At 42.3% G+C, this 26,042-nt stretch overlaps 1 protein-coding gene across 1 annotated transcript in view; it reads left to right on the top strand.

The window, feature by feature from the left end:
* The first annotated feature begins 19,626 nt into the window (after positions 1–19,626).
* C8A (complement C8 alpha chain) overlaps positions 19,627–26,042 on the top strand; it is a 64,257-nt gene continuing 57,841 nt past the window's right edge. The window contains exon 1 of the mRNA XM_032136749.1: positions 19,627–19,808. Coding sequence (XP_031992640.1) covers positions 19,732–19,808 — 77 coding nt within the window. The 5' untranslated portion in view covers positions 19,627–19,731. The remainder of the gene's footprint in view (positions 19,809–26,042) is intronic.

The raw sequence follows: 26,042 nt of genomic DNA, 5'->3' as shown, positions 1-26,042 counted from the left end.
GATGTCTTGTCATTGAAATCTCTGCTTTTCAACCGCCTGGGGTGAATTCTGTTTTCCACAAGGGCCCTGATTTATATATATCGCCTCTTTGTAAATATTTATTTACATATTATCTTGTTTTAGAAAGGAGCTAAGAATAATATATAAAATGTAAAATCACAAAAGTTAAAGTAAAATTTAAAAACATGGGGACAAAGGCATAAATTGGAACCAAATACAAAACTAAGAGAACTGCACAGCACCGTAACTCCCCAATTTGCTTATTGGCGGGCCACAAATGTAGCCCCTTCCTTTCTAGATGCCCACAGATAATGTACAGCCTCTACTGAGTGCAGAGTCTACAAAATACCGATAAACCAAGTACCTCACACAAATACAACTGTATGGGACTATAGTATTAGCAGCATTCTCTTAGCTGTAATGAGAAGACTTTTATACGGAACAGCACCAGAAAGGGGAGGACTAGGTGAAGGTGTTGCCATAAAGATGCCCTTGGCCATGAAGGAAAAGGGCATGTCCCAGGCATCTGAGAACAGGTACCACAGTGTGGCCAGACCTTCCAGTCAAGGCGCCTTGTCCATGGCACCTGCAGAAATCTCAGCGACAGGGCTTGCTGGCTCTGCGACCCAGTGGTCCGCCATTAGCACTGCTGAGCTTTTTCTAACTGTTGGCTTCACTCTGCTTCTCTTTCTGCCAACAATTTGCTCCCTCATATGTCTTTGGTCTTTCTCAGAGTTCTGGCTACTCAGGTTTCCACACTGCCATAATTTTGTTTGCACATAACATCAGTTTATTCAGGGCCTCTGTTCTACCTCATAGCCTCTCTCTGGGCATTCAACCAGCCTCACTTTCTGCTACTGATTCTCCTTATATCTTTCAATTCAGGTTTTCCAGAGTGAAAATATGACTGGCCATATTTCTCTTTGGGCAGAACTTTCCACATTCGGTCACATCGTAACTGGCGTTTGCTCAGGTGTCCAGCCTAGTGCATTCTGGGGGCTGCCAGGGTAGGTAGGGTCACATGCTAAACATGATAGCTCAGGACTGTGGTGTGGGCAGGGCAGTTTCCTTTGGAAGATGAAGATCAACCCACACAGACTGCATCATCTGGACTCCACCAGTTGACAAGGAAAACCCTGTCAGTCATTTTTCACTCTTCATGAAGAGACTATGGATGATTTGTGAACATCTGCTGATTCTGGTCTCCTGGGCTTCCCTAGGAATCTCCATCATGGCTCAGTCCTCTGTAAAAAAAAATTTCTACTGATCTTCTCCAGCCCTGAAAGCAGAACCCAGACAGTAGGGGGAATATGGCCTGGGCAAACACAGTAGATATTTGATTTTGGTGAGGTCATTGGTTCCTGAGCATGCCAGCGTGATCTAGGGGCTACAAGACAAATGCTAACCACTCTCTGCTGGTGAGGACAGAGAAGAACTCTAGCTTGCAATGAACTCAGGACATGAAAAAGATGAGCTGTGGATGATGTCTCTGAAGGCCTCCAGCTGAGCGTGGCCAGGAAAGGCAAGCAATGTCACATAGCCAGTCCGGAGAGCGTGTCCTTCTATAGTGTGGACAGCCATCAGAGGGGAGCTTTCCCCAGGGTGTTTAGCATTGGTGAGTGCTGGCAGAGCTGGAGTTCTAACCCTGCCACATATCAGCTGTGTGACCTTGGACAAATTACTTGATTCTTGAACCTGTGTCTGCATACATAAAATGCAGACAGTAATATCTACTTTGAGGAGCTGAAGCAAGAAATACATGATGGAGTGGTTATGAAGCACTTGGAGACTAAGCTTTCAAAAACTGATAGTAATTTTTATGATTATGATTCTTGGTGGAGCTGCTGACCTGTTTTCTAATATCTACAATAGGACTTGGTTTCCCAATGACTTGAGAATAAACGAACCTTTCAAACCAAAATGAGGAATTGTGCCACTTACGATGAGGTAGCCATAACATTTTGGGTAGACAAGGCAGTGGTTTTAAGCAGAGGCTGGGGCTACATACTTCGTGCAGCTCAGTTGGTTGTGGGTTGAATAATCTATTGCAAGATCCAGATTTGGAGTTAAATTTTTAAAAAAGGCAGTGGTACAAGAAAAGATAACAGGTCTCCCAAGAGGCATAGCAGGCTAGAAAGCATTTTCTTGCATGGAGACACAAGGATGGCTCAGTCCGTTACAGCATAACCCTGCCCTTCAAATCCTGGAGGTGGCGAGGGAAAGCGCAGGCAAGCTTGACCTCATATTTGAGTTGCCATCTCTCACAATCGCCCTCTCCACCAATACCTGAGATCCTTAGTTCCAGCAGGGTGTGAGCCCTGAATCACTGAACTCTATCTACCTATACCCTCTGGGGAGGGTTGCAGGAGGCCGGTGGCTTAGGACTTCTTTTTTTCTGCCTCCTGGGGGGAAAAACTGTTCCCCTTTAGCCAAAGGGGCCATTTCTGCAGTCAGAGGGGAAGGAGCCCTAATCAGTCTTGCTGCCAGGTGCAGGCTGAATTATCTCGCAAGAGCAACTGGAGTCTACCTTGGCTGAAGTCAGTGAGGTTGTAAAATCACTTCCCTGAGGCACTCCAGCACCCAATTTGGAGATGAGTGGGGATTTACATGATTCAACAGAATGTTTCTTTCCAGTGTCAGGGCTCAGTCAGTCGTGAAGGAGGAATTTGTGAGCAAAGCTTACTGGCTGTGTTTGAGATTCATTCTTGTCCTTGTCCGGAGGGGCTGGAGGAACAGTGGCAAAAAAAAGAAATGGCTAAATTTTTTGGGACAAGTAAAAATAAATTATGCTCAGGAATGGGATTTATCTGTTCCATTGGGACCTTGTGAGGCTCTTTTTATTGTGGTTGAGGGATGAACCCAGAAAACTTTTCTAAGTCTACATCCACAATAAAATGGACACTCAATTGCTGAATATTTGTTATGATAGTTTAGGTGCTATGTTAAGTCATTTACATAATATTTTCTTATTAGATTCTTACAAAAGCTCTATGAAGTAGCTATTTTTGTCCTCATCTTACAGATGAGGAAACTGAGTCTGAGAGAAATTAAATAATGAGCCCAAGGTGACGCTGCCAGAAAGTTGCTCAGCTGACTCCGTACTGCCCTACCCCAAGGGAACGACTCCCTGGAGTTGTGGCTGGAATTCGCACCTGAACGTGTTTATTTCCAAATATGTATCATGCAATCTAAGAACAAAATGAGCCAGTATGCTTACTTTGCACTTGGAGGCTCTGTGTGATCTCCCTAAAAACAGGTTAACAGGTAGCTGGGAGTTGGGGAATAGTAGTGTCTGTATGATTACACTGTGGTTTAGTGGATAAAGCTGGAGATTGGAGTCCTCAACTAGGCAGAATTCAGATCCATGCTGATCCACTTACCAGGTATGGGATTTCAAGAAAGTCACTTATCCTTTCTGAGCCTCAGTTTCTTCATCTGTTTACATGGATTGCTAAAGGAACTCAGAGTGGTTGTCAATATAATGGCCTTGTGGTATAGGCTCCACAAATGTGAGGTTTTCCTCTCTTGTGGTTGTCTATCGCTGTATAACCATTTCAAAACATAATGGCTTAAAATAAAACAGTCCCTCATTTCTCTCAGTTAAAGTTAAGGCTCAGCGAGGACATCTTGTTCCTTCTTTATGCAACATAGGCTGGGGTGGCTCATGTGGGAACCCTCTTTCAAGATGGCTCATTCTCATGGCTAGCAAAGCTGCTTGTCAGTTCCTTTTGAGATGGGATATTTCCCTTGACCCCTTTGTAGGACTTGTGAAGGGGTGACTCATTTACTCAGCCCGGAGCTCTGAACCCCTCACGGGAGGGGGAGCACACAGGTGATTGGGTGCAGGAGCCCAAGCAAATGAATGCTGGGACAGGCCAGTTGCTCCTCTCTGGTGGGAGCAGGCTCTATGCAGCCCTGTAGCACGGTTCAAGCACATTACAATGTTCTTTTAGCTCTGCTATCCGGGAAGGGGTGTCTGCAACCCCTGGAGCCCCAGAGGGTGTGTGTTACAATCAGTGCTCTTTCAACATTTGCTGTCCACGGATGGCTGTTTACCAACTCAGTGGAGAGTCAAGGTGCCAGCCTTTTACACCCTGCCCTCTTGGTACCTGAGTTCTTGTCTGGCGTTCAGGAAGAATCAGGTCACATGAAAGAATTGAAGGGTGGTGAATGTGGAGGATTTTACTGAGTGGTGGAAGTGGCTTTCGGTGGGAAAGGGAGCTGGAAGGGAGATGGAGTGGGAATATAATCTTCTCCTGGAGTTCAGCTGTCCCCGGCAGAACTCTTTTCTGAAGTCCCCCTGTCAAGCTGTCCCTCTGAAATCAAGCTGCTTTTCTTCTACATCTGGCTGCTGCTTCACTACTCTCCTTCTCTGCCACTCCATTCTGCTCTTCTGCCAGTGGAGCTTGGGATTTTTATGGGTACAGGGTGGGAGGCTGGGGGGAGGGGCCAGGGTGGTTTTGGAAAAGGCAACATTCGGCCAGGAAAACGAGCATGTGAAGTTCTCATTTAGGGCCATGGGTCCAGGCTTGAGGGTGGAACCCTCGCCAGGGACCCACCCTCTTCTACCCAGTATTTCTCTGCCTCCTGTCCATATCACTTTCCACACTGGTCTGTTCACAGAGCAGCTTGTGCTTCCCCACAGTATGGTTGCTGGGTTAGAAGAGCAAGTGTCACAGAGACAAAAAGTAGAAGCTGTCCATTTATTAAACCCTGGACCTGGAAACTGACACAGCACTTCTTCTGCCACGTTTTATTGGCCAAGAAGTCCCAGAACCCAGATCCAAGGGCAGGGGACATTAATGGGAGTAATATCAACTAGTTTTGGGATCAAGTTTTAAAACTACCATGCCACAGTTTGCCCTCTGGCCTCAAATTGATTACATTTATTCTACATGCCAACTATATCCACGCTTCCCAATACCCCCCCCAAAAGCCTCATCCCATTATGGTGTTAGATTCAGGCTCAAGGTCCAGAATCCTGTCATTTAGTCAGGTTGAGATGCCAATGAGGCTCCTGGGGCGCAGTTCCTCAGATAAAGCTCCTTTTGATCAGAAGTCCTGTGCGCTAAAGAGACAAGTCTTCTGCTTCCACTTACAATGGTGGGACAAACTCAAACCATCAGAGCAGCGGTGTTTGGTAGAAGCTGAGCTGCTGAGTCAGTCTGGTGGGCTGGGGGGTGTCTTGTAGCAGCCTCGTGCCGTGGACTGAGCACAAGCTTTGCCACTAGATGTTCTGGCTTCCAGTGTAGACTCTGCCACTGATTTTGTGGGTGGCAGTGAGTACGTCTTTCTGTGACTCAGAACCTTAATTCTCTTTTCCTTAAAATGGGAATAATAATCTGTGCTTCACAGGTCTTCGTGGGATTTAAATAATGTGTTGTACTTGAAATTGCCTGGCAAAATGCATGGCCTATACTAGGTCATCAATATGAGAATAAATTGGGCATAATGATATTTATTTCACAGCATGAATGCAAGACTCAAAGTAAATGAAAGAGATTTGTAAACTGTACAAGTTTTATGAAAGAATAATGTGTGTTTGTTTCTTTTGTTAAGAAGCATTCATTGGCTGCTTCCCAGTCGAGGCCCCAGCATCAGCAGTGAGGGAGACCCTCTGCCCTGGGGCCAGTGACAGCTTGGTCTCTGAGGCAAAAGCTGGGAAAGGGAGCTGCTAGCTGCACATGAACCAAAGGTCATGAGACTTTCCCTTTCCTTTTGTGGTTGCATTTGCTCTGAAGCCACCAGATTTCACTCACATGGGATTACACCAAAATGTATCAATCCAGCCTTTGGTGCTAGAGAAAATTTCTGGAGGGGATAATTAGATGAATCTACATTGTAGCCAAAAGGTCAGAGCAGCAGTGAGTGGGTGGGTGGCCATATGGTTTCTGTTTCTAAGAGTCAAAGATGAAGTAGAAGTAATATGGGCTTAGAAGTAGGCAAACCAGGCCAGGCGCAGTGGCTCACGCCTGTAATCCCAGAACTTTGGGAGGCTGAGGCAGGTGGATCATAAGGTCGAGAGATCAAGACCATCCTGGCCAACGTATTGAAACCCCATCTCTACTAAAAATATAAAAATTAGCTGAGTGTAGGCGCACGTGCCTATAATCCCAGCTACTTGGGAGGCTGAGGCAGAAGAATCGCTGCAACCCGGGAGGCAGAGGTTGTAGTGAACCGAGATCGTGCCACTGCACTTCAGCCTGGTGACACAGCGAGACTCTGTCAAAAAAAAAAAAAGTAGGCAGATCGGGGTTCAAATCCAGATATTGTCTCTTCTTGACTATGTGGTGTGGGAAAGTCCTCTCACCCACAGGATCCTCAGCTTTCTCACCTGATACGTAGGAAAATAATCATCTCAGCTGAAGCAGTTGTAGAAAGCACGGAGGCAATGCATGTGAAGAGCTCAGAGCTCGCTTCATTGCCTGATGCAGAGGCAGTGCCAAGCAGATGCTACTTTATTATTATTGGGAGAGCGTGGGATAATAGTGTTCGCCTCATGGGCTGGTATAAGGATTGGATAAATTGCATTCAGAGCATTTCCCCAGAACTAGACATGTAGAAAGTGCTCAGGAAATAGTGGCTGCTGCCATTAATAATTTTAGTTTTTGCAACAATAGTGTTAATCACACTCAACTAACCATCTTTTGAAGTTTCTATAAGCTTGGAGATGAGTAGGTTTGAATTATGTATACAAATGCCATGTGAAAGATTTCTTCTGCAAGAGACTGGTGTATAAACAATTTACTTGCACAAAACAAGGAAATAAAAAATATTAACAGAAAAGGAGCTATACTGAGACCAGCACCCACAATTTTGTTGATGTTTCACATGAAAAAGTGCACAACAAAATCTCCATTTTGAAGATGTTGCTCAATTTTTTAGACAAATACTAAGTGGAACAGGCTTACTGAACAGTTCAAACTGGGGCCACAAACCAGATATGGTTTTATTTATTTTCCAGTCACTGCCTTCAGCTAAGCTCTGTCTAAATCCACTTTCCCATATCTTATTGGTAAATCCATAGCTTTTTGGTCACTGTCAGCAACATGGATAAAATCACTGTAGTATTTTAGCCTCCTTGTCCTAACCATGGTACTCCGTGGTCCCTACCTAACTCTCCTTGTGTGGGCTACTCCATCCAGTCTCCTGCCTTCAGAAAGCAGAAGAGAAGTAGGCACCAGTTTTTATGTTTCTATAAGTTCCCAAACTCCAAGAGACCTCTTTTAAGAACTTTGTTACACTCTTCCCCCCATGTCAAGGGGGTCCTGGGCTGAGACCTCACATTCTGCAGCTCGGTGGACAGCAGACTGGGGAATATAATGCTTCATGGGTGAGCTATTGATACAATAAGGCTGTCTAACACTTAATCCAACACCTAGCAGTTTAGACCACACTCTTTCTCGGATCTGTGGCTGGCTGAGCAGCCTGGCTTCGGGCTATGGCAGGTGGAGGTCAGCTGATTGAGTCTGGATTTGACTGAGCAACTCTAATTCAAGCTGAAGGTATGCAGGTTTGCTGGGCCCTTCAGTTGCATGTGGCTCTTTTCCTCTGGGATAGAGGGATACCTGGGGCATATTCTTTTTATGATGATAACGGAGACGTAAAAGGGCACCTCCAAGTATCATGACCTCACATGACTATATTCAAGAACATGAAGGGAAATGAGGATTCTCCCTGCACATCTCCTTGTTTCCATGCCTTCAGAAACCAGAAGAGAAGTAGGCACCAGTTTCTATAAGTTCCCAAACTTATAGGGTGGTAGTTTTCCTTAGAAGTTACCCAACAGATTTTCCTCTGTATCTTATCCACCAGGACGGAGTCTCATGTTTATCTTCAAATGAATCTCTGGAAAAGCGAAAGCGATGACCATGGTGGGCTCAGAAAAATGCTTGCTGAGTGAATTGATTTTTATGGAAACAAGCAATCTTCGTTTAGGTTGCTAAACGAAATGTCACTTCTGAGAACAAGCAAAATGTGTGCCCAGGTTAGGGTAACTAAGTAAAAGGAAATGAGGAGGGAAGAGTAGGAAGAAGGATCCTGCTTTATGTTCGTTGCCAGCTCATCTACTGAAACACAACTGTAGTTTCAGTAACACAGAGTGATAATATGCTCAGAGTTTGAGGGCTATGAGAGAGCTTCCCAAGCCTGGGGGTCCTTATTTCCTATTCAACAAAATAAAAGCAGTGGCAGTAAGGAAGTTAATTATAACTGTAATAACAATGTGTTATAATTAGCTATTAATAATAATTAGCTATTTTTAATACTTAGGTAGTACCAATTAAGTGCAGGCACTTTCTTAAGAGCTTCCTAAATATGAATTCATTATTATGTATTGCTCATGAAGACTGCAGTGGCCAGTTGGCCTCAATGAACCACACTTTCTGATATTCACACCCTTGGATGGTCCCCTCCCACATTGATCCTAGGGTTGGCTTGCAATTTGCTTCCACCAGTGGGACATTGACAAGTGTAATATAAGCACAATAATTATCTTTTGGGAGTCAGCTGCTATGCCGTAAAGAAGCTTAAGCTAGACTCCTGAATGATGAGAGGCCACGTGCAGAGAAACCCTATGCAATGAAAGGCTGTCTTTCATGTCCCAGCCCCAGTTTAGCTCTCAGCTGAACAACCTTCCACAGAATCCTGAGAAATAATAAGCCAATGTTGTTTCCAGCCACCGAGTTTTTAGGCGGTTTGTTATACCACAGTAGAAATTTAAATAATTGGTACAACGAATGTGTGCAAAGTCCTTGGACGATTTATGTGAATGACTTTCTTTTCCTTTCTTACTATTTGTGATCAGCCAGAAAAAGCTAAGGGGATGATTATGAGCCTCACAGGGCTCATTTATTCATTCATTCAACACATATTGATTGCATGCCTGCTCTGTGCCAGGCAGTGTGCTTGCTGCTGGGGTACCACTGTGAGTAAACAGCCCCTGCCTTCGTGATGCATATAATTTATGACACAAATCCCTCCTCCCTGATGCCGCTCTGAAAAAAATGAGTAGTGGCCCCCTCAAATATATCATTTGTTTTCTTAATAACCTATTATGGGTCTGTCGCTCATCTAAATCTGGCATTAATCTGCTTGTTATGTCAAAGACAGGGGCCTAGTCAGACTTTGAGGTCGGGTTAACTTGGCCTCAAATCCTCTCTCCCTCCTGCCTCCTTTTGGCCTCAGTTTCCTTTTTGGATTGGGTGTAAGAATTCCCACTTAAAGCTACCGTAAGGAAGGCAGGAAAAGCACAAGTGCTTAATAAGTGTTCATTCTTTTCTCTCTTCTTTCATGGATTGAATAACTACATTCAATTTCAGGGCAGTTTTCATCAGAGGGCAGTTCATGGGCATCTCGTCTGGACCTCTCCTGTTTTCTAGGATGCTGATGCTGACAAGAATTTTGCACCAAGCTCTCCTAATGCTCTCTACCTGCCCTGACTCCCTGATCCTAGGCAGTGGGCGGCTGAACCTGAGATCCTGGATGCAGGGCCCTCGTCGACAGAGCATTACTAAAGACTCTCATGTACATTATCTCAATTACTCTTTCCAGCAGGCCCACGAGGCAGGTGTACTTAGCCTCATTTTATAGTCGAGATACCCAAGGCTCAGAGAGCTAAAGTGACTTTTGCAAGGTTACAAAGACAATTAGTGGCTGAGCTTGCCTTGAAACTCAGGTGCCCTACCTCCTGCCTTAAGGTCTTTCTAGTCTCTTTGCACTGCTTCCCTGCCACGTCACCCCCCACTGCCTAGTGCTACATCACAAAGACCTTTGAAAAGTGAAACCCAGAGTGTTCTCTAGAAATGGAGGCACAAATGCACAGTTATTGTTTTTCTTGCAACTGTGTACGTGGGGGACATTAACATTCACCCAGGAGCTGCTGAAATCCACTCAACCAAAACGAGGCTGGTGAGGAGAGAACTGACCAAATTTGTTTACAGGGGGCTAATCTGGCTCTGTCTCTCACTCCACACAGCCTGGGAGAAAGTCTAATTACAGCCTGACAGCCCAGAGTGTCTCATGGGAAGATGAATCTTGAATAAAAGTATGAAAACAGACTTGAATGGTGTGTGTGTGTGTATGTGTGTGTGTGTGCGTGTGTGTGTGTGTGTATTTGTTTCCTGGTCCTGCAGTTCTAAGAGGGATTTCTGAGATAAGGATTATATAAGCCTAAGGTTGCATACTGGAGGAGGCAGTGGAGATAAGCTAACCCTCGGGTGTGGACACTGAAGTCCAGAGAAGTCAAATGACTGTCCCAAGTTCATGCAGTGTGGTCTTGATCCAGGTTAGCATAAGAATCCAGGTGCCTGATTCTGGAGATTCTGAGTTCCCTCCAGGGAGCCCCCAAGGGCTTCCCCTTGTGTGGCAGGTGCATGGTGTTCCAGGTCCTGGGAGGTGGTCTCTAACCTGGTTTCTCGGCTTCTGATCCTAACTCCCCAATCCCTGACCCTCACTGCATCCTCCAAGAGGATCCTAGAGTGCAGAGTACAAATCTGATCAGGAGGTTCCACAGCCTCAATTCATTCAATTGTACCTCCATGTCCTTAGGGATGAAATACATATCTGAGTCTTAGCAAAAACCAACAACAAAAAACCAAAACCACAAAACCCAAAGTTGATGGATGTGGCTTTGCATGTCCTGCCAATCCTTCTCAAGGTATACTTGGTTCTAGCCCTCCAGATAGCTGGTTGAGCCCCAAGATGGCCATGCTCTTTGGTGCCTTCCTGGATTTGCTTATTCTATTCTCAATGTCTGGGATGTTTGCTCTTTCTTCCTCTCTCTGTTTAAAGCAACTTCTGCATCAACCAAGCTCCTATCCCCTTCCTCCGGCTTCCTTCAAAGCCTAAGTCTCACATCAGCAGCTGTTGGTGGCTGCTCCCAGCTTGGCCCTTTGCAGCTCTCCATGGCACACTCACCCCTAGGCATGGCATGGTGATGGGCAGGGGCTGTGTTCCCTTTATCTCTGAGTGTTCAATGCCCAGCACAGTGTCTAACCCTAAGCCTCGATGGAATGAATGCAATAACTGATTGCCATGTGCATTATATCACTGACTATAACATAATAGTGAAAAACTTGTCAGCACTCCCACAGCTCAGGTTCTGACTGATCAATCCATTGGGTCACTGTTGCTCTGAGACTTAAAGGCTACAATTTCTTTAAGGATCTCATTTAAAATGTAAATACTCATGGGCTGACAATATAAAGATGCCTAAAATACATAGAGAAATGGCACACACACACAGTGGTCTACATTAGTTTCTCAATGCCATTACTGATTGTGCCATTACTGATTCTTCAGATGGCATCTTGGGCACCGCTGAGAGTAAGCCCAACCTGAATAGCCATAGGTTGGTATTTCTGGAACAGAGAATCATGACAGAAAGGATGGTGTATTAGTCCATTTCATGCTGTTGATAAACATACCCAAGACTAGGAAGAAAAAGAGGTTTAATTGGACTTATAGTTCCATATGGCTGGGGAGACTTCAGAATCATGGCAGGAGGCAAAAGGCACTTCTTACATGGCAGTGGCAAGAGAAAATGAGGAAGATGCAAAAGCAGGAACCCCTGATAAAACCATCAGATCTCGTGAGACTTATTCACTACCATGAGAACAGTATGGGGGAAACCACCCTCATGATTCAAATTATCTCCCACCAGGTCCTTCCCACAACACGTGGTAATTATGGGAGTACAATTCAAGATCAGATTTGAGTGGGGACATGGAGCCAAACCATATCATTCCACCCCTTGCCCCTCGAAATCTCATGTTCTCACATTTCAAAATCAGTCATGCCTTCCCAACAGTCCCCCAAAGTCTTAACTCATTTCAGCATTAACCCAAAAGTCCACAGCCCAAAGTCTCATCTGAGACAAGTCAAGTCCCTTCTGCCTATGAGTCTGTAAAATCAAAAGCAAGCTAGTTACTTCCTAGATACAATGGGGGTACAGGTATTAGGTAAATACCGCCATTCCAAGTGGGAGAAATTGGCCAAAACAAAGTGGTTACAGGGCCCATGCAAGTCCAAAATCCAGCAGGTCAGTCAAATCTTAAAGCTCCAAAACGATCTCCTTTGACTCCAGGTCTCACATCCAGGTCACGCTGATGCAAGAGGTGGGTTCCCATGGTCTTGGGCAGCTCTGCCCCTGTGGCTTTGCAGGGTACAGCTTCCCTCCCAGCTGCTTTCACAGGCTGGCATTGAGTGTCTATGGCTTTTCCAGGTAAATGGTGCAAGCTGTCAGTGGATCTACCATTCTAGGGTCTGTAGGATTGTGGTCCTCTTCTCACAGCTTCATGAGGTGGTGCCCCAGTAGGGACTCTGACCCCACATTTCCCTTCTGCACTGCCCTAGCAAAGGGTCTCCATGAGCACCCTGCCCCTGCAGCAAACTTCTGCCTGGCATCCATGTGTTTCCATACATCTTCTGAAATCTAGATGGAGGTTCCCAAACCCCAATTATTGACTTCTGTGCCCCTTGAAGGCTCAATACCATGTGGAAGCTGCCAAGGCTTGGGGTTTACACCCTCTGAAGCCATGGCCTGAGCTGTACATTGCCCCCTTTCAACCATGGCTGGAGAGGCTGGGATGCAGGGCACCAAGTGTACACCACATGTACACAACATGGAGACCCTGGGCCCAGCCCACAAAACCATTTTCTTCTAGGCTTTCAGGCCTGTGATGGGAGGGGCTGCTTTAAAGACCTCTGACATGCCCTGGAGACATTTTCCCCATTGTCTTAGGGATTAACATTCAAGTCCTCGTTACTTATGCAAATATCTGTAGCCACCTTGAATTTCTCCCTAGAAAATGGGTTTTTCTTTTTTTATCACATCATCGGGCTGCAAATTTTCTGAACTTTTATGCTCTGCTTCCCTTATAAAGCTGAATGCCTTCAATTGCACCCAAGTCACATCTTCAATGCTTTGCTGCTTAGACATTTCTTCCACCAGATACCCTAAATCATCTTTCTCAAGTTCAAAGTTCACAGATTCCTAGGGCAGGGGCCAATGCTGCAGGTCTCTTTGCTAAAACATGACAAAAGTCACCTTTGCTCCAGTTTTCAACAAGTTCCTCATCTCCATCTGAGACCACCTCAGCCTGGACCTTATTGTCCACACATCACTATCAGGCTTTTTGTCAAAGCCATTCAACAAATCTCTAGGAAATTCCAAACTTTCCCACATTTTCCTGTCTTCTTCTGAGCCCTCCAAACTGTTCCAGCCTCTGCCTGTTACCCAGTTCCAAAGTCATTTCCACATTTTTGGGTATCTTTTCAGCAACGTCCCACTCTGCTGGTACCAATTTACGGCATTAGTCTGTTTTCACTCTGCGAATAAAGACATGCCTGAGACTGGGAAGAAAAAGAGGCTTAATTGGACTTACAGTTCCACATAGCTGGGGAGGCCTCCAAATCATGGCGGGAGGTGAAAGGCATTTCTTACATGGTGGCAGCAAGAGAAAATGAGGAAGGTGCAAAAGTGAAAACTCCTGATAAAACCATCAGATCTCGTGAGACTTATTCACTACCACGAGAACAGTATGGGGGAGACCACCTCTATGATTCAAATTATCCTCCACCACGTCCCTCCCACCACATGTGGGAATTATGGGAGTACAATTCAAGATGAGATTTGGGTGGGGACATGGAGTCAAACCACATCAGGTGAGAAGTGAAAAGATTACAAAGAAAAACAGCATGCATTAAGATTTTGCCTGGAAATGCTTGCTCATTCAGGTCAATTCAGTAAACATCAATTAGGTACTGTGTGTGTATATAGGATATATATCTGTATGCATGTACACACTTACATGTATTTATAAACCCAATAATCATCAGACCCACTATATAGGAAGGGTGATGAAGGCATAGTGGTGAAACAACTTGCCCAAAGTTGCAAGACTGGTTCGTGGCTGTGCTGGGATTTCAGTCCAGTTATGTTTGCACCTAAAAACTGAAATCTTCCTGTAACTACATAAAACATGCACCTATTATCTGTCAGTAGTGGAAATACAGAGATGATTTAAATCATGGTCTTTGCTCTCAAAAAGCTCACAGGGTATCTGGAGAACAGAAAGTAACAGGCATCTCAGTGTGGTGCTGGGAGGGAATGGAAGGTTGGAAACTGTGGGAGAAGGCGATGTGACCAGGGACATTGTTTAGAATAGCCTGCTCATGGTGACTGCACAAAGCCAACTGACTTCTAGTGGGCGTTAGGATTGTTTTTAATATCTCTGCACGCAGTGTGCTCCCTTATTCCTTGCACCAGGGGCAGATGAAGCCAGCCTGGCTATGGAGAGCTAGTTTCACTCACTGACTCTCATGTATCTGGTTCACAAAGACTCTGGGCCAGGCATAGTTTTGCCTTGCAGAAGCTCACAGAAATCACAAGCAGGATGAAGGATGATCCATCAAGTCAGTGGTCTTCTAAAGCAAGTGGTATGGCCTGGCACTGTGGTAACAGAGAGGGCTGTGCTGCACCAAGCTGTGAGTGAAGGCACCGCAGAGAAGGAGACAATTGACCAGTGGATGAGGCCCAGAGAATTCGCTCAGGTTCAAAATTAATTCTGCTTTTATTGCAGCCAAATTCCAACACAGATTTTTTGAAGGACCACCCAGATTTGGCCAGAGCTGCTTACAATGCTGAATGCCTCTTTGAGAAAAGGTCTTTAATTTCTATTTTAATGAGCTAGACAGTGACTGCCTCTCATTCACCCCCTAAATGCAAATACAAAGCTTCAGTATGAAGTAGCGGGCAGCAGGCACGCATTAGCCCATTCGTTGTTAAGCCTCTGATTGAGACCAGTTACTAAACCAGCCCTACTTCATTTCCAGTCGAAAACCCACTGTTAATGTCTGTTGGCTGCTACCAGGGACTGATGAGGTAATCAGGGGAAAAACAGATATAATAGACGTGTAATCTTACAAAGGGTGAAGAAGGGAGGATGGGGAAGGCAGTGGACAGGAGATGCTCATTTGCTAATTGCAGACTTTGTACCAGGTACTGTGCTGAATATTTTGCAGGCTTCTCCAGTGAGTGTGCAGGATATCATCTCCTGTATACCCACACACCCACCCACACATATACACATACATACACAGCCCCCAGAGAGATACCTTAAGCAAACCCACAAAACTGTATGTTCAGCCATCCATGTTGACCAGTCAGTTAGCTGCACAGAGAAACTTTTTGTCTTCTATGAGCGTGGTGAGATTGGGCACGTCCATGTTGAAGTTGCTACTTTGAGTTGCTCTCAAAGTTTTCAACCCTTTAGATGCCATCATGGTACTGGAACTTGGGTAGAAGGGGCCCTTCTACCATGTTGCCACCTGAGATCTACAGCTGGAGTCATTCTATCAGCTTCTGCTGGTTGCATCGTCCTGCCTGAGGGGCTCACAATCAGTCCAAGGAACCAGCACACAGATTTCTCACATCCTCCCTCCAAAGGTCTCTTTGCCAGATCCCTCCTTTCTTCCACTTTCTCTTTTCTTGGTACTTAAATGAAAGCTCTCATGCATATGAATGGAGAAAAATAGATTGTGAGAAGGGGGAGCATTGTTTGAATAAAGCAGCAACAGCTGCTCAAAATGCCCAGTTGTGAATAGATTTCTTCATTTAGTGTTTAAATATCTTCATTTTATATATTTAAATATCTTTAGATTAGATATCCTCATTTGGTGCTTGATCCTATCCTGTTAGATAGGTATTATTTTATCCATTTTACAGATGGAGAAACTAAGGCTAGAAGACAATAACTGGTTAGTGGCACTTTCTGATCTAAAGCTGTGTTTTTTCCACTCCAGCACATTGCCTCCATTTGCACTACAGAATTTAGATCTCCTATTTGGACTGGGCAAACACAGGGCCAGCACAGGGGGAATGTGACACAGAGCTTCTAAAAGGTTTGCAGAGAGCAGAGATCTGGATGTCACCCCATGGGAGCAGTCTGAGCCAACATAGGACATGTTTCTTTCTGAGGTCATAACTCACAGGCTGACTTAGTGAAAAGTGTTTCCCTAAGACAGGCAATATGTTTTCAAAATGAATTGCCATCTCCTTGTCTGTTCTGTGTGGTATTTTATAACTATCTATCATTGATAACAAAATGCTACAATTAAGGTGGAATCCACATATGCAAACCTAACAATTTTTTGGCATTTCCCATTCATCTTAGAATAGTTGGGCTGAAAGCAGATAGATGCCCCTCCCCCATCCCAGTGCAGGCATGCACACATGCACACACACACACACACAAACACTCACAGAGACACTGAACACTCCCATTTCTTATTAGCTTTTCTCCTTTGATTTCATCCTGTGATGATTTTGCTTTCTTTGTCCCCTGGAAGTTATATTCATTCTCTGCTAAAGCATAATAGATCATTAGACTTGGAGCTGGAAGACCCAGGCCTTAGTCCTGATATACCACTTAGCAGTTGCACCAGACCAAAAAGATCTGAAGCTTTGCAGTTGGACGGATTATAAATCCATGACTCCAAGACTCACCTGCTGTGTGATTGCAGGAAAATTACTTAACCACCCTGAATTTCAATATCCTCATTTTCAAAACTGCATTAGTATTACTGGCCTTGCACAATTGCTGTGAAGATTAAGTAGACATATAAGGTGGCAGGCACTGGACCTGGGATTCCAAACATCTTAGTTTCATTTTCCCCCTCAATCACTATCTCTCTGACTCTCAAGATTCTCTTCAGGATAACGATTTTTTTGTTTTGTTTTGAGACAGGGTCTGGCTCTGTCACCCAGGCAGGAGTGCAGTGGCGTGATCTTGGTTCACAAGATCTGATGATCCTCCCACCTCTGCCTCCGAGCTCAGGTGATCCTCCCACCTCAGCCTCCCAAGTATCTGGGACTACAAGTGCATGTGACCATGCTTGGCTAACTTTTGTATTTTTTGTGGAGATGAGGTTTCACCATGTTGCCCAGGATAGGATAATGATTTTTATCTCATGAGATTATTTTGAGAATTAAATGAGAAAATATGCCTGAACATATTCTGAAATAGTAATCTATTTTTAATTGCTTATTTGCTTATTCACTCAATCAACAACTATTTCATATTAAAGATTTTATTGTTAAGTGATATGGATGATTATAAAGAAGAATCAGACACAGAACTTACTAAAGACATGTTCATTCTCCAGTTACGCCCTGCTCCCCTAGAAGAATATGAAACAAAAAGTAGAAGTGCTGCTAGCACATTTATGAGGTTGAGCTTCCGAGCAGATGCCTTTTAAATGGAGCCACCAGCAAAAGATCCATGATGGATCTGACGTTTGAGAAGATGCTTGGCAGAAAGGGAGGAGATGATGGATGAAGGTAGTTCAGGTGGAAGGCCCAGTGTGAGCAAAGCCACAGCAGCAGCAAAGCATGAGGAAGGTGAGGGGAACCTAGACTATGCTGTAGGGGACCATTGCAGAGTTGTGGTTGATAAGGCTGCAGAAATGGGCTGGGACTCATTTATGAAGGAATTTGGACTTTTACTCTTAGAGACAATGGGGAGCCACTTGCAGCTTTCTGAGTAGGACAGTGATGTTGTCAGAGACTGTTTCCTTGATGATGAATCCAGTAGTGCTAGAGAGGGAGGGTTGAAGTGAGGAGTGGAGGCCCACTAGGAGTGGGTTTTGAGAGTTACAGAGAGATGAGGCCTTGATATGGATCAAAGACAGTGAGGCTGAAGGAGAGAAGCTTGGCGGGAAAATATTACAGAGGAATATGGTGGGGTGTAAGGGACTGTGTTGGGAATGGGGTGGGAGAGGTGATAAAGGTTAAGGAGGAGTCCTAAAGCCATTGAGGGCTTGGGTAAGGAGAAAGGCATCAGAGACATTTCGAGAAGGAGCTGCTTTAGGAAGGAAGACCCGATTGCTTATATTTCAGGGATCAGGGGAAGGCAGACCGGCTTTTCTGTGGGGCAGTGTTTCCCAGCCTAGGTACTCTTGATATTTTGGGCCAGACAATTTTTTGTCCTGGGCATTGTAGGATGTGTGGCAGCATCCCTGGCTTTACCCACTAGGTGCCAGTAGCACAACTCCCCAGGTTGTGATAACATAAATATCTCTGAACATTGCCAAATATCCCCTGAGGGCAAAATCACCCCCAGTGGAGGACACTGTTGTAGGGGAGGTTGTCTCCTCATGAGAAAAGTTGTGGGAGGAATAGGGGAACCTGAACTACACTTCCCAGGGGCTCTGTGGATCTGTATCAGGAACTTTGATTATGGATGAGAAAGGATGGAAGTTGGTAGAAAGAGGTGGCCTCCAGATGTGCCATCCTGAACTGGCCCCAGGGTGTCCAGATAGAATACCCTCCGTTGTCCTCTATGTCTTCGGTGAAAGCATAATGAAATGCCAGTCACGCTGGAATATTGTGGAGCAAACAGAAAGTGTGGTTTTCAAAGTAGGGTAGAACTGAGGCCAAGAGGACCCAGGAGTCAAAATGAAAAGAGGTAGGAGAAAGAGAGACACAGAAATCACAGGCTCTGGGGACTTCCCAGGACCCAGAATCCACACTTACTTCTGTCAAGTTTACCAAAATCTCTGAGAAAAGGGAGATGATAACAATTTGGTGCCTTTAAAAAAATCTCCACATTTAAATCAGAAACACATTTTCTTAAGCATACAAGTCATTCATTAAAATTTCTCCCAACTTTGAGATCAATAATGATACTACTGGACAATCCTGCTAATGAGAGAATCTAAATATTCCCAAGGATATTGAGACAGCTATATGACCTTGGGCAAGTTAGTTACTTTCTCTGGGCTTCCATTTCTTCATCTTCATTAATTCTATCTAAATGGAATTAATAATTTCCATCTCATATCCCTGCTATGAAAATTAAATAAGACATATGAAATGCCTGCCACATAGTAGCCATTCAATTATTGTCTCTGTATCTATCCATCATCTATGTATGTACCTACCTATCTATCCATCCATCTCTATTAATTTAATTTAATTTATGTCTTGAAGAGTAAGAGATTATATGCAGGTATGGCACCATTAGTCCAGATGTGTGGTTTTATTGACATTATAATTCTAGAGAGTGCTTCTGGAGTTATCTATTTAAGACATCTGGCCCCCTCAAGAAACAGATAACGCTGGATATCAATGATGCCTAATGTCTGTATGAAAAGTGGAAAGTCCATTGAATTACACATATATTTCAGGATTTAGATGTTTGGCAATGTACAGTAGAACCTTCATGTAACGGTTAGCATTTCCTACATTTTTCTGAGTGCTTTATGTCTGAGTTGATATACCAATATTAGCCTTGTTTCAGTCTTGCAAAATAGATTGATCTGACCTCAGAAGTTCCAAGAGACACTGAAAAAGACCAGGAATTCTAGAACTGCATCTTGGTTAGGTTTTTGCCTCCTTTTGAAAATAAGACCTCTTTGCTAAGCTGGTATTAGTTAAATATCTTCCTTTGCTTAACCACATGGATATTGTTTTTCAAAAGGTCTAAAGGGCAGTGGCCTTTGGTGTCTGGAACATTTTTAGAGTATTTTGGTAATCAATACCCTGGTTACTATTTAACCATATTTGAAAGAGAATCAAGTGAGTTCTGTGCGAATCTATGTGTATCTGGGTGAGTTTCCAACATCAGATAGATCTTACAGGTCCCAGCCTGTAGACATCTTTTACTCCAATTTCCTGAATAGATAGCTTTATTCCTTCAAGGTAATATAGCGTGGTGGCTTCTGGCTGAGATGTTTGCTGTTGTTTTCTTCATCTTGTCTTTGATGACTTGTCAGCCTGGGGTAACTGCACAGGAGAAAGTGAACCAGTAAGTGGGTCATATGTCTCTGCAAAACTTGCACATAGGAATCACTTGCTGGGGGAACTAAGACACTTTTATGTTTGCAGCAGAGGCTGTGTTAGAATGGAAAATAACCTCTTTTCATGTTATTACTACTCCTGTGGAGGAGGATGGGACAGTGAAAAGACCATGCACTTCAAGTCAAATTGGCCCATGTGTAAATCACAGCTCTAATGCTTAGAAGCTGAATAATTCAGGGTAAATCATTTCATTGGTTTGATCCTTAGTTTCCCTAGCTGTAAAATGAGAATAATAATACCTCTTCTATAAGAGTTAATGTAGATAAAATAAGATCCTGAATATAAAATGTACTCAGCTTATAGTAGACACTTAATAAATAATAGTTCTCCTGAGTGGTGCTGAACAGTTAACCCCCACTTTCTTATCTGTAAAAGAGCATCATAAGAGTACCTGTCTCATAGTTTTGGGGGAGGATAAAATTAGATAATGTGTTCAAAATCACTTTGGGGAAGGCAAAGGACTATAGAGATGCTGGGTCATTTGATTCTAAAAATGACTTAATCTTTTCTATGGAATAATAGAGGGAGGTGATATAGTTTCATATGTACATTGCATTTTGCCCATTCTATTTTCTTGAGATTTCCAAGCTTGCTTCATGGTTTTTTTTTTTTTTTTGTATCTTACTATTAAGTATTTTGTGGAGCCTAAGCAGTCCTTTATTTCACCTTTGGGATAGCTTTAAAGCGATCCCTGTCTCCCAAACATTAAAGATTTTAAATAGAATTACTTAATTCTAATTCTTGATAGATGATGCAATTTTGAATCATTAGTGCTTTTAAATGCTAGAGCAAGTGAGAATTCCTTTAAGTAACAGTTCAGAAGGGAGGAAAACATTTGTAAAAGCAGTTAATTTGTAACTTGTATTTAAAGGAAATACAATTTTGAAATCAGAAAATTCATCTCTAATAATTGGAAGATAAAGGCAAGAGAACTGTGGTAAAGGAAATCTCCGCCGAGATATTCTTAATTATAAAAGCTTATCATTGTAATCCTTTCTGAAAATGAACAAAGAGTCTTGATGTTTGATGAACTTATCAAACAAGACAGACCAGTGAAGGGGCAAATTTCAAGTCAAGGCAAAATAGAACCAATTAAATACTTTACAAAGTGCTGAAGAAGGAAATCATGAGGTCTTTGTATCTAATGCCAATGAGCGACACTGAGTTTGAAAGTGAAAAACTACATGGTGAAATGATTTTATTAGGTTCAAATTCTGGCATTGGCATTTACTAGCTGTCTGATCTCAGGCAAGTAATTTAATTTTTCCAAGCTTCATTTTCCTTACCTGTAAAATGGGAGGAAAGTAAGAACAAAAATTAAATGCATGAAAGTACTTAGATCAATACCTATTACCTATTACCTAGTAATCATTCAGTGAAAGCTGTCACCAGTGCTGCTGTGCGATTGTTATTGTTATTTTTTGGTATTTCCATTCCCTTGATGGTTGACAATAATCAGACAAAACAAATTTATAATATGCCAATTGGCATGGATCTTTCTGATCAGACAGCGATTTTAAACTTTATTTTTAAGTAATAGCACTCTTTTCCCCTGCAAAATAAAATTTCACATGAACCCTAACATTGAAAACATATTATATAGATTTGCACTTTAATGGTACAGATTTATTTTATAAGTTCATGTTTAACATTTGCTTATTATAAAATCTTAAAAATGTGTTATTTGAGAAAAACATTTTAAAACAATGGTGATGGAAGGAAGTTATAATCTTCAGCCTCAAAATCAGTGGGTCTGTATTACATATTTTATACAAATAACACCTTTCAGTATGTGTGTTGCTTAGAAGTTTTTAATTTCAATTTTCTAGTTTGCTTAGAAGTTTTAATTGCAATTCTTTTAATGTATTGGGATTTGTTTTTTACTAAGAGTGTGATCAACCTTAGTGAATATTCCATATGCTGAAAAAAGTACATTATTCTGTTGTTCAGTGTAGTTCCAAGTCAATTAAGTCAAGTTGGTTGTTAATGTCACTCAAGTTTTCATCTTGTTCTATTGATTACTAAGAAAAGAATGTTGCAATCTCCAGCTGTATTTGTGGATTTGCCTACCTACAGTTCTATCAGTTTTTGCTCCATGTATTTTAAAGCTCTGTTATTAAATACACACAGACACACACACACACAAACAAACATCTAGAATTATTCTGACTGCTTGATAATTTACCCCCTTATTGTCATGAAAGGCTTCCATTATCCCCAGCAATGGTCCTTGTTCTGCAACCTATTTTGTTTATTATTAATACATATAGTTATGCTTGCTTTCTTATGATCTGTGTGTGCGTGGCAAATCTTTTTCTATTATTTTATTTTAACTTATATGACTATATTTAAAAATATAATTCATGTGAACATACATAGATGAGGCTTGCTTTAGCTAGTCTAACAATCTCTGTCTTTTAATTATAGTAATTAGACCATTTACATCAAATATAACTATTGATATGCTTGGGTTTGAGTTCACCATTTTACTATTTGTTTTCTATTTGTCCCATGTCTTCTTTGTTTCTATTTTTTTTATTTTTTTGGGCCATCTTTTAGATTTATATTTTTCTAATTCCAAGGTGGTATGGTTCTGTGGGGTTATAGTTTTCATAAAATTTGAAATTTTTTGCCATGATTCATTCATATACGTTTTCTGTCCTATACACTCTCATCTGTCTTTCTGATAGTCTAATTACAGAGATGCTAGCCTGCTTGATAAAGTCCCACAGGTCACTGATGCTCTTTCTTATTTTGTTGTTGGCAGTTTATTTTCTGTTTCATTTTGGTTTCTATAACTATATATTTACTAATTTTTTGTTCTGCAATGTTTAATCTGCTGTTAAGCCTATCCAGTGAATTTTAAATTTCAGTTAATATAATTTTCAGCTTTAAATGTCTCATTTGGTACCTTTTAGTATCTTCTACTACCCTTCTCATTATCTTGTTAATTCTCCTCAAATAATGGAGCATATTTACAATAACTCTTTTAAAGTTCTTATATGCTAATTCCATTATTTCTATTTCGTTGGTCTTTAGAATTAGGAAGGATTTAGTATCTAGCTTAATCCACTCATGTTGCAGAGCAAGAAACTGAACCTTAGATAGAGAAGGGGAGTATTCAATAACAAGATAACTCTGATAGGCATTTATGAATACTGGCCAATTTAACCCTTATTACATTCTTCTAAGAGTGTTGTTTCTACTATCCATCAATTGAAGGCCAACATTTTCAACTCAACATTTCCATTGATGAAAAGCAGAATTCCTTAGGGGAATTAAAAAAATGTGAATGAGGACCCCAAACATAGAGGACAACTATCTAAGCATCTAAAGTTTTTCTTTTTGTTAAGTAGGCCTATAGGCAGTTGACCCTAAAGAAGTTTCAATCATGATGTCCCTTTTTATTTTATTGCTTTTATGGGCATCAGAGTATGTTTACCAAAGCATCTTGGGCCAAGGCCATGTGAATATTTTTAATAGTAGTACAGAAGACTGAAAATTGATGCGTATTCAGGAAACATGAATTTTTAATTAATAAAAACAATTGGAATAGTGGATGTGACTCAAAAGTGAATCACGTAATATGGAAACTTTTATTCAGGGTAACTAATCTTTAGCAATACTTCAGGTGGCATTGGGTCTGGGCTATGAAGTATAATCGATCTGGGATTAAGTCCTGGCATCACCACGTAGTGGCTGTGGAACTTGGGCCAGTTGCTTAAACTTCCTAAGCTTCATTTTTTTTTCATTTATGGAATAGAGATAATACATATTTCATAGAGTTCTTGTCAGGACTTGAGTAAGTTTATATAAAGTACTTATAACAGAACCTGGTACATGGTAAGCTTTTAGAAAATTATTTTTATTACCCTATTTCTCTTTTGTCAGAAATCCTTCAGAATACATCTCGGAATGCTTAAAAAACGCACAGGCTTTGGAGTCTTTGTTGGTTTGAATTCTGGCCTTGCCACTTTCTACCTACATAACCTTAAGCAAGTTATTTCAACTTCTTATGAATCTGTTTACTAATCTATAAAATGGGAATAGTACTTCCTACCCCCACAGGGTTCTTGTGAAATTTTAATGAAATAACTTAAGATTTTATGAGATAATATATTCAAGGTACTGTGCTCAGCACTAGGGTACAATGGTGAACAATACAGTCATGATCTCCGTCTTCCAGAGCTTGCAGTCTAGGAGTAGGAATACAGTATTAGAAGATCTATGTATATGACACTACGTTAGCATAGGACAGGCAGGCTAAGGAAAGCTATCTGGAGAGAATGCACTGAAGTGGAAAGGTTTGGCCAGATGAATGAGATATGATTAGCATTCTGTGGAGGAAATAGCATTATGCAAATACTGCAGGAGAGCCCAGTACATGCCTGGAACTTAAAATTCTGTATGGAATTCTATGTGCATCTAGCACACAGTGGATACTTTTTTGGATTTATTTATTCATTCATTCAATAAATAAATATTACAGGTATGCTAGGTGTTAGGTAATAAACTGAACAGATAATGTTTCAATACTCATAGAATTTACAGATTAGCAATGGAGTTAGTCAATAAACATGTGAACAAAAAATTATCTTAAAAATCGTGGGTGCGGTGGCTCACACCTGTAATCCTAGCACTTTGGGAGGACGAGGCAGGTGGATCACTTGAGCTCAGGGGTTCGAGACCATCCTGACCAACATGGTGAAACTCCGTCTCTACTAAAAATACAAAAAATTAGCTGGGCATGGTGGCACACGCCTGTAGTCCCAGCTACTTGGGAGACTGAGGCACGAGAATCCCTTGAACCTGGGAGCCAGAGGCTGCAGTGAGCAGTGATCATGCCACTGCACTCCAGTCTGAGCAACAGAGCAAGACTCTATCTCAAAAGAAAAAAAATTTTTTTACATTGTGATAAATACTGTGAAGGAAATAAATGGGGTCCTTTGTTAGAGGATATCAGAGCAATCCAAAGACAGGCTGATTGAGGGAATTTTCTGTAAAGGTGTCATTTAAACTGAGATGTGAAGGGCGGTAGGGAGAAGCTGGGTGAAGAGTAGGGTAAAGCGGAGGGATCACCTGTGCTAAGACTCTGTGGTTAGAAGTGGCTTTTCATGTTTGAGAACTGAAGGATGGGAGCAGCATGAAAGCAGAGAAATGTGCCTTAAGAAGATGTCACAAAATTGGGCAGAGGCCAGATCCCAAAGAACCTTAGGCACCACAATGAGAAATTTGGAATTGAGTCTATGTGTAGTAAAACACACACAAACACAAAAACAAAAATCACTGAGAGTCTTATAAAGGAAGGATATTATTTGATTTCTCATTTGAAAAAATTATCTTGATTGCTGTGCAGAGAATGGATTGGAGAAAGGTAAAGTAGAAGGTCTTGGCCCACAGGAAGGCATAACAAGGAGCTGCTTAAAAGAGAAAATGAAGAGTTTAGATGTGGGACCATTGAGTTTGCCATGTCTAAGAGGCATTTGATAGACATATCAAATGGAGAAGTTGGATAAACAAAACAGAATGACAGAGGACTAGTCTAGGTTGAAGGTCTAAATGTAGGAACATTTGCACAGATGGTGTATGAAGCCAAGGATGTGGATCTTACCTTCTTAAGGGTGAAAAAAGCAGAAAGAGAAAAAGAAGAAAGGCCGGACCGCACTTTGAGGAATTCCAGTTTTTGGAGAACTGGCCAGAGGTAGGAAGAGAGTGAGGAGGAATTGTGCTGAAGAAGTCCAAGAGATGAAAGTTCTCATGAAGAAAAAAGTGGTTCACAGACTACGTCTTAGTCAGTTTTGTGTTGTTATAAAGGAATACCTGAAGCTGTATAGTTTATAAAGGAAAGGAGTCTATTTGGCTCATGATTGTGCAAGCTGTACAAGAAGCATGATGCCAGCATCTGCCTGGCTTCTGGTGAGAGCTTTTTTTTAAAATGGACATAATTAGCCGGACGTGGTGGCGGGCGCCTGTAGTCCCAGCTACTCGGAGAGGCTGAGGCAGGAGAATCGCGTGAACCCGGGAGGCGGAGCTTGCAGTGAGCCGAGATGGTGCCACTGCACTCCAGCCTGGGCGACAGAGCGAGACTCCGTCTCAAAAAAAAAAAAAAAAAAAATGGACATATACATGCTTATTGTGTTTTAGTGAGCACCTATTATATGCCAGGTACTGTTCTGGGCCC

The sequence above is a fragment of the Hylobates moloch genome, unplaced genomic scaffold (genome assembly GCF_009828535.3).
Source record: "Hylobates moloch isolate HMO894 unplaced genomic scaffold, HMol_V3 SCAFFOLD_18, whole genome shotgun sequence".
NCBI classification, from domain to species: Eukaryota; Metazoa; Chordata; class Mammalia; order Primates; family Hylobatidae; genus Hylobates; species Hylobates moloch.
Note: the sequence above shows the minus strand (reverse complement) of the source record. Positions and strands in the feature narration are given on the sequence as shown.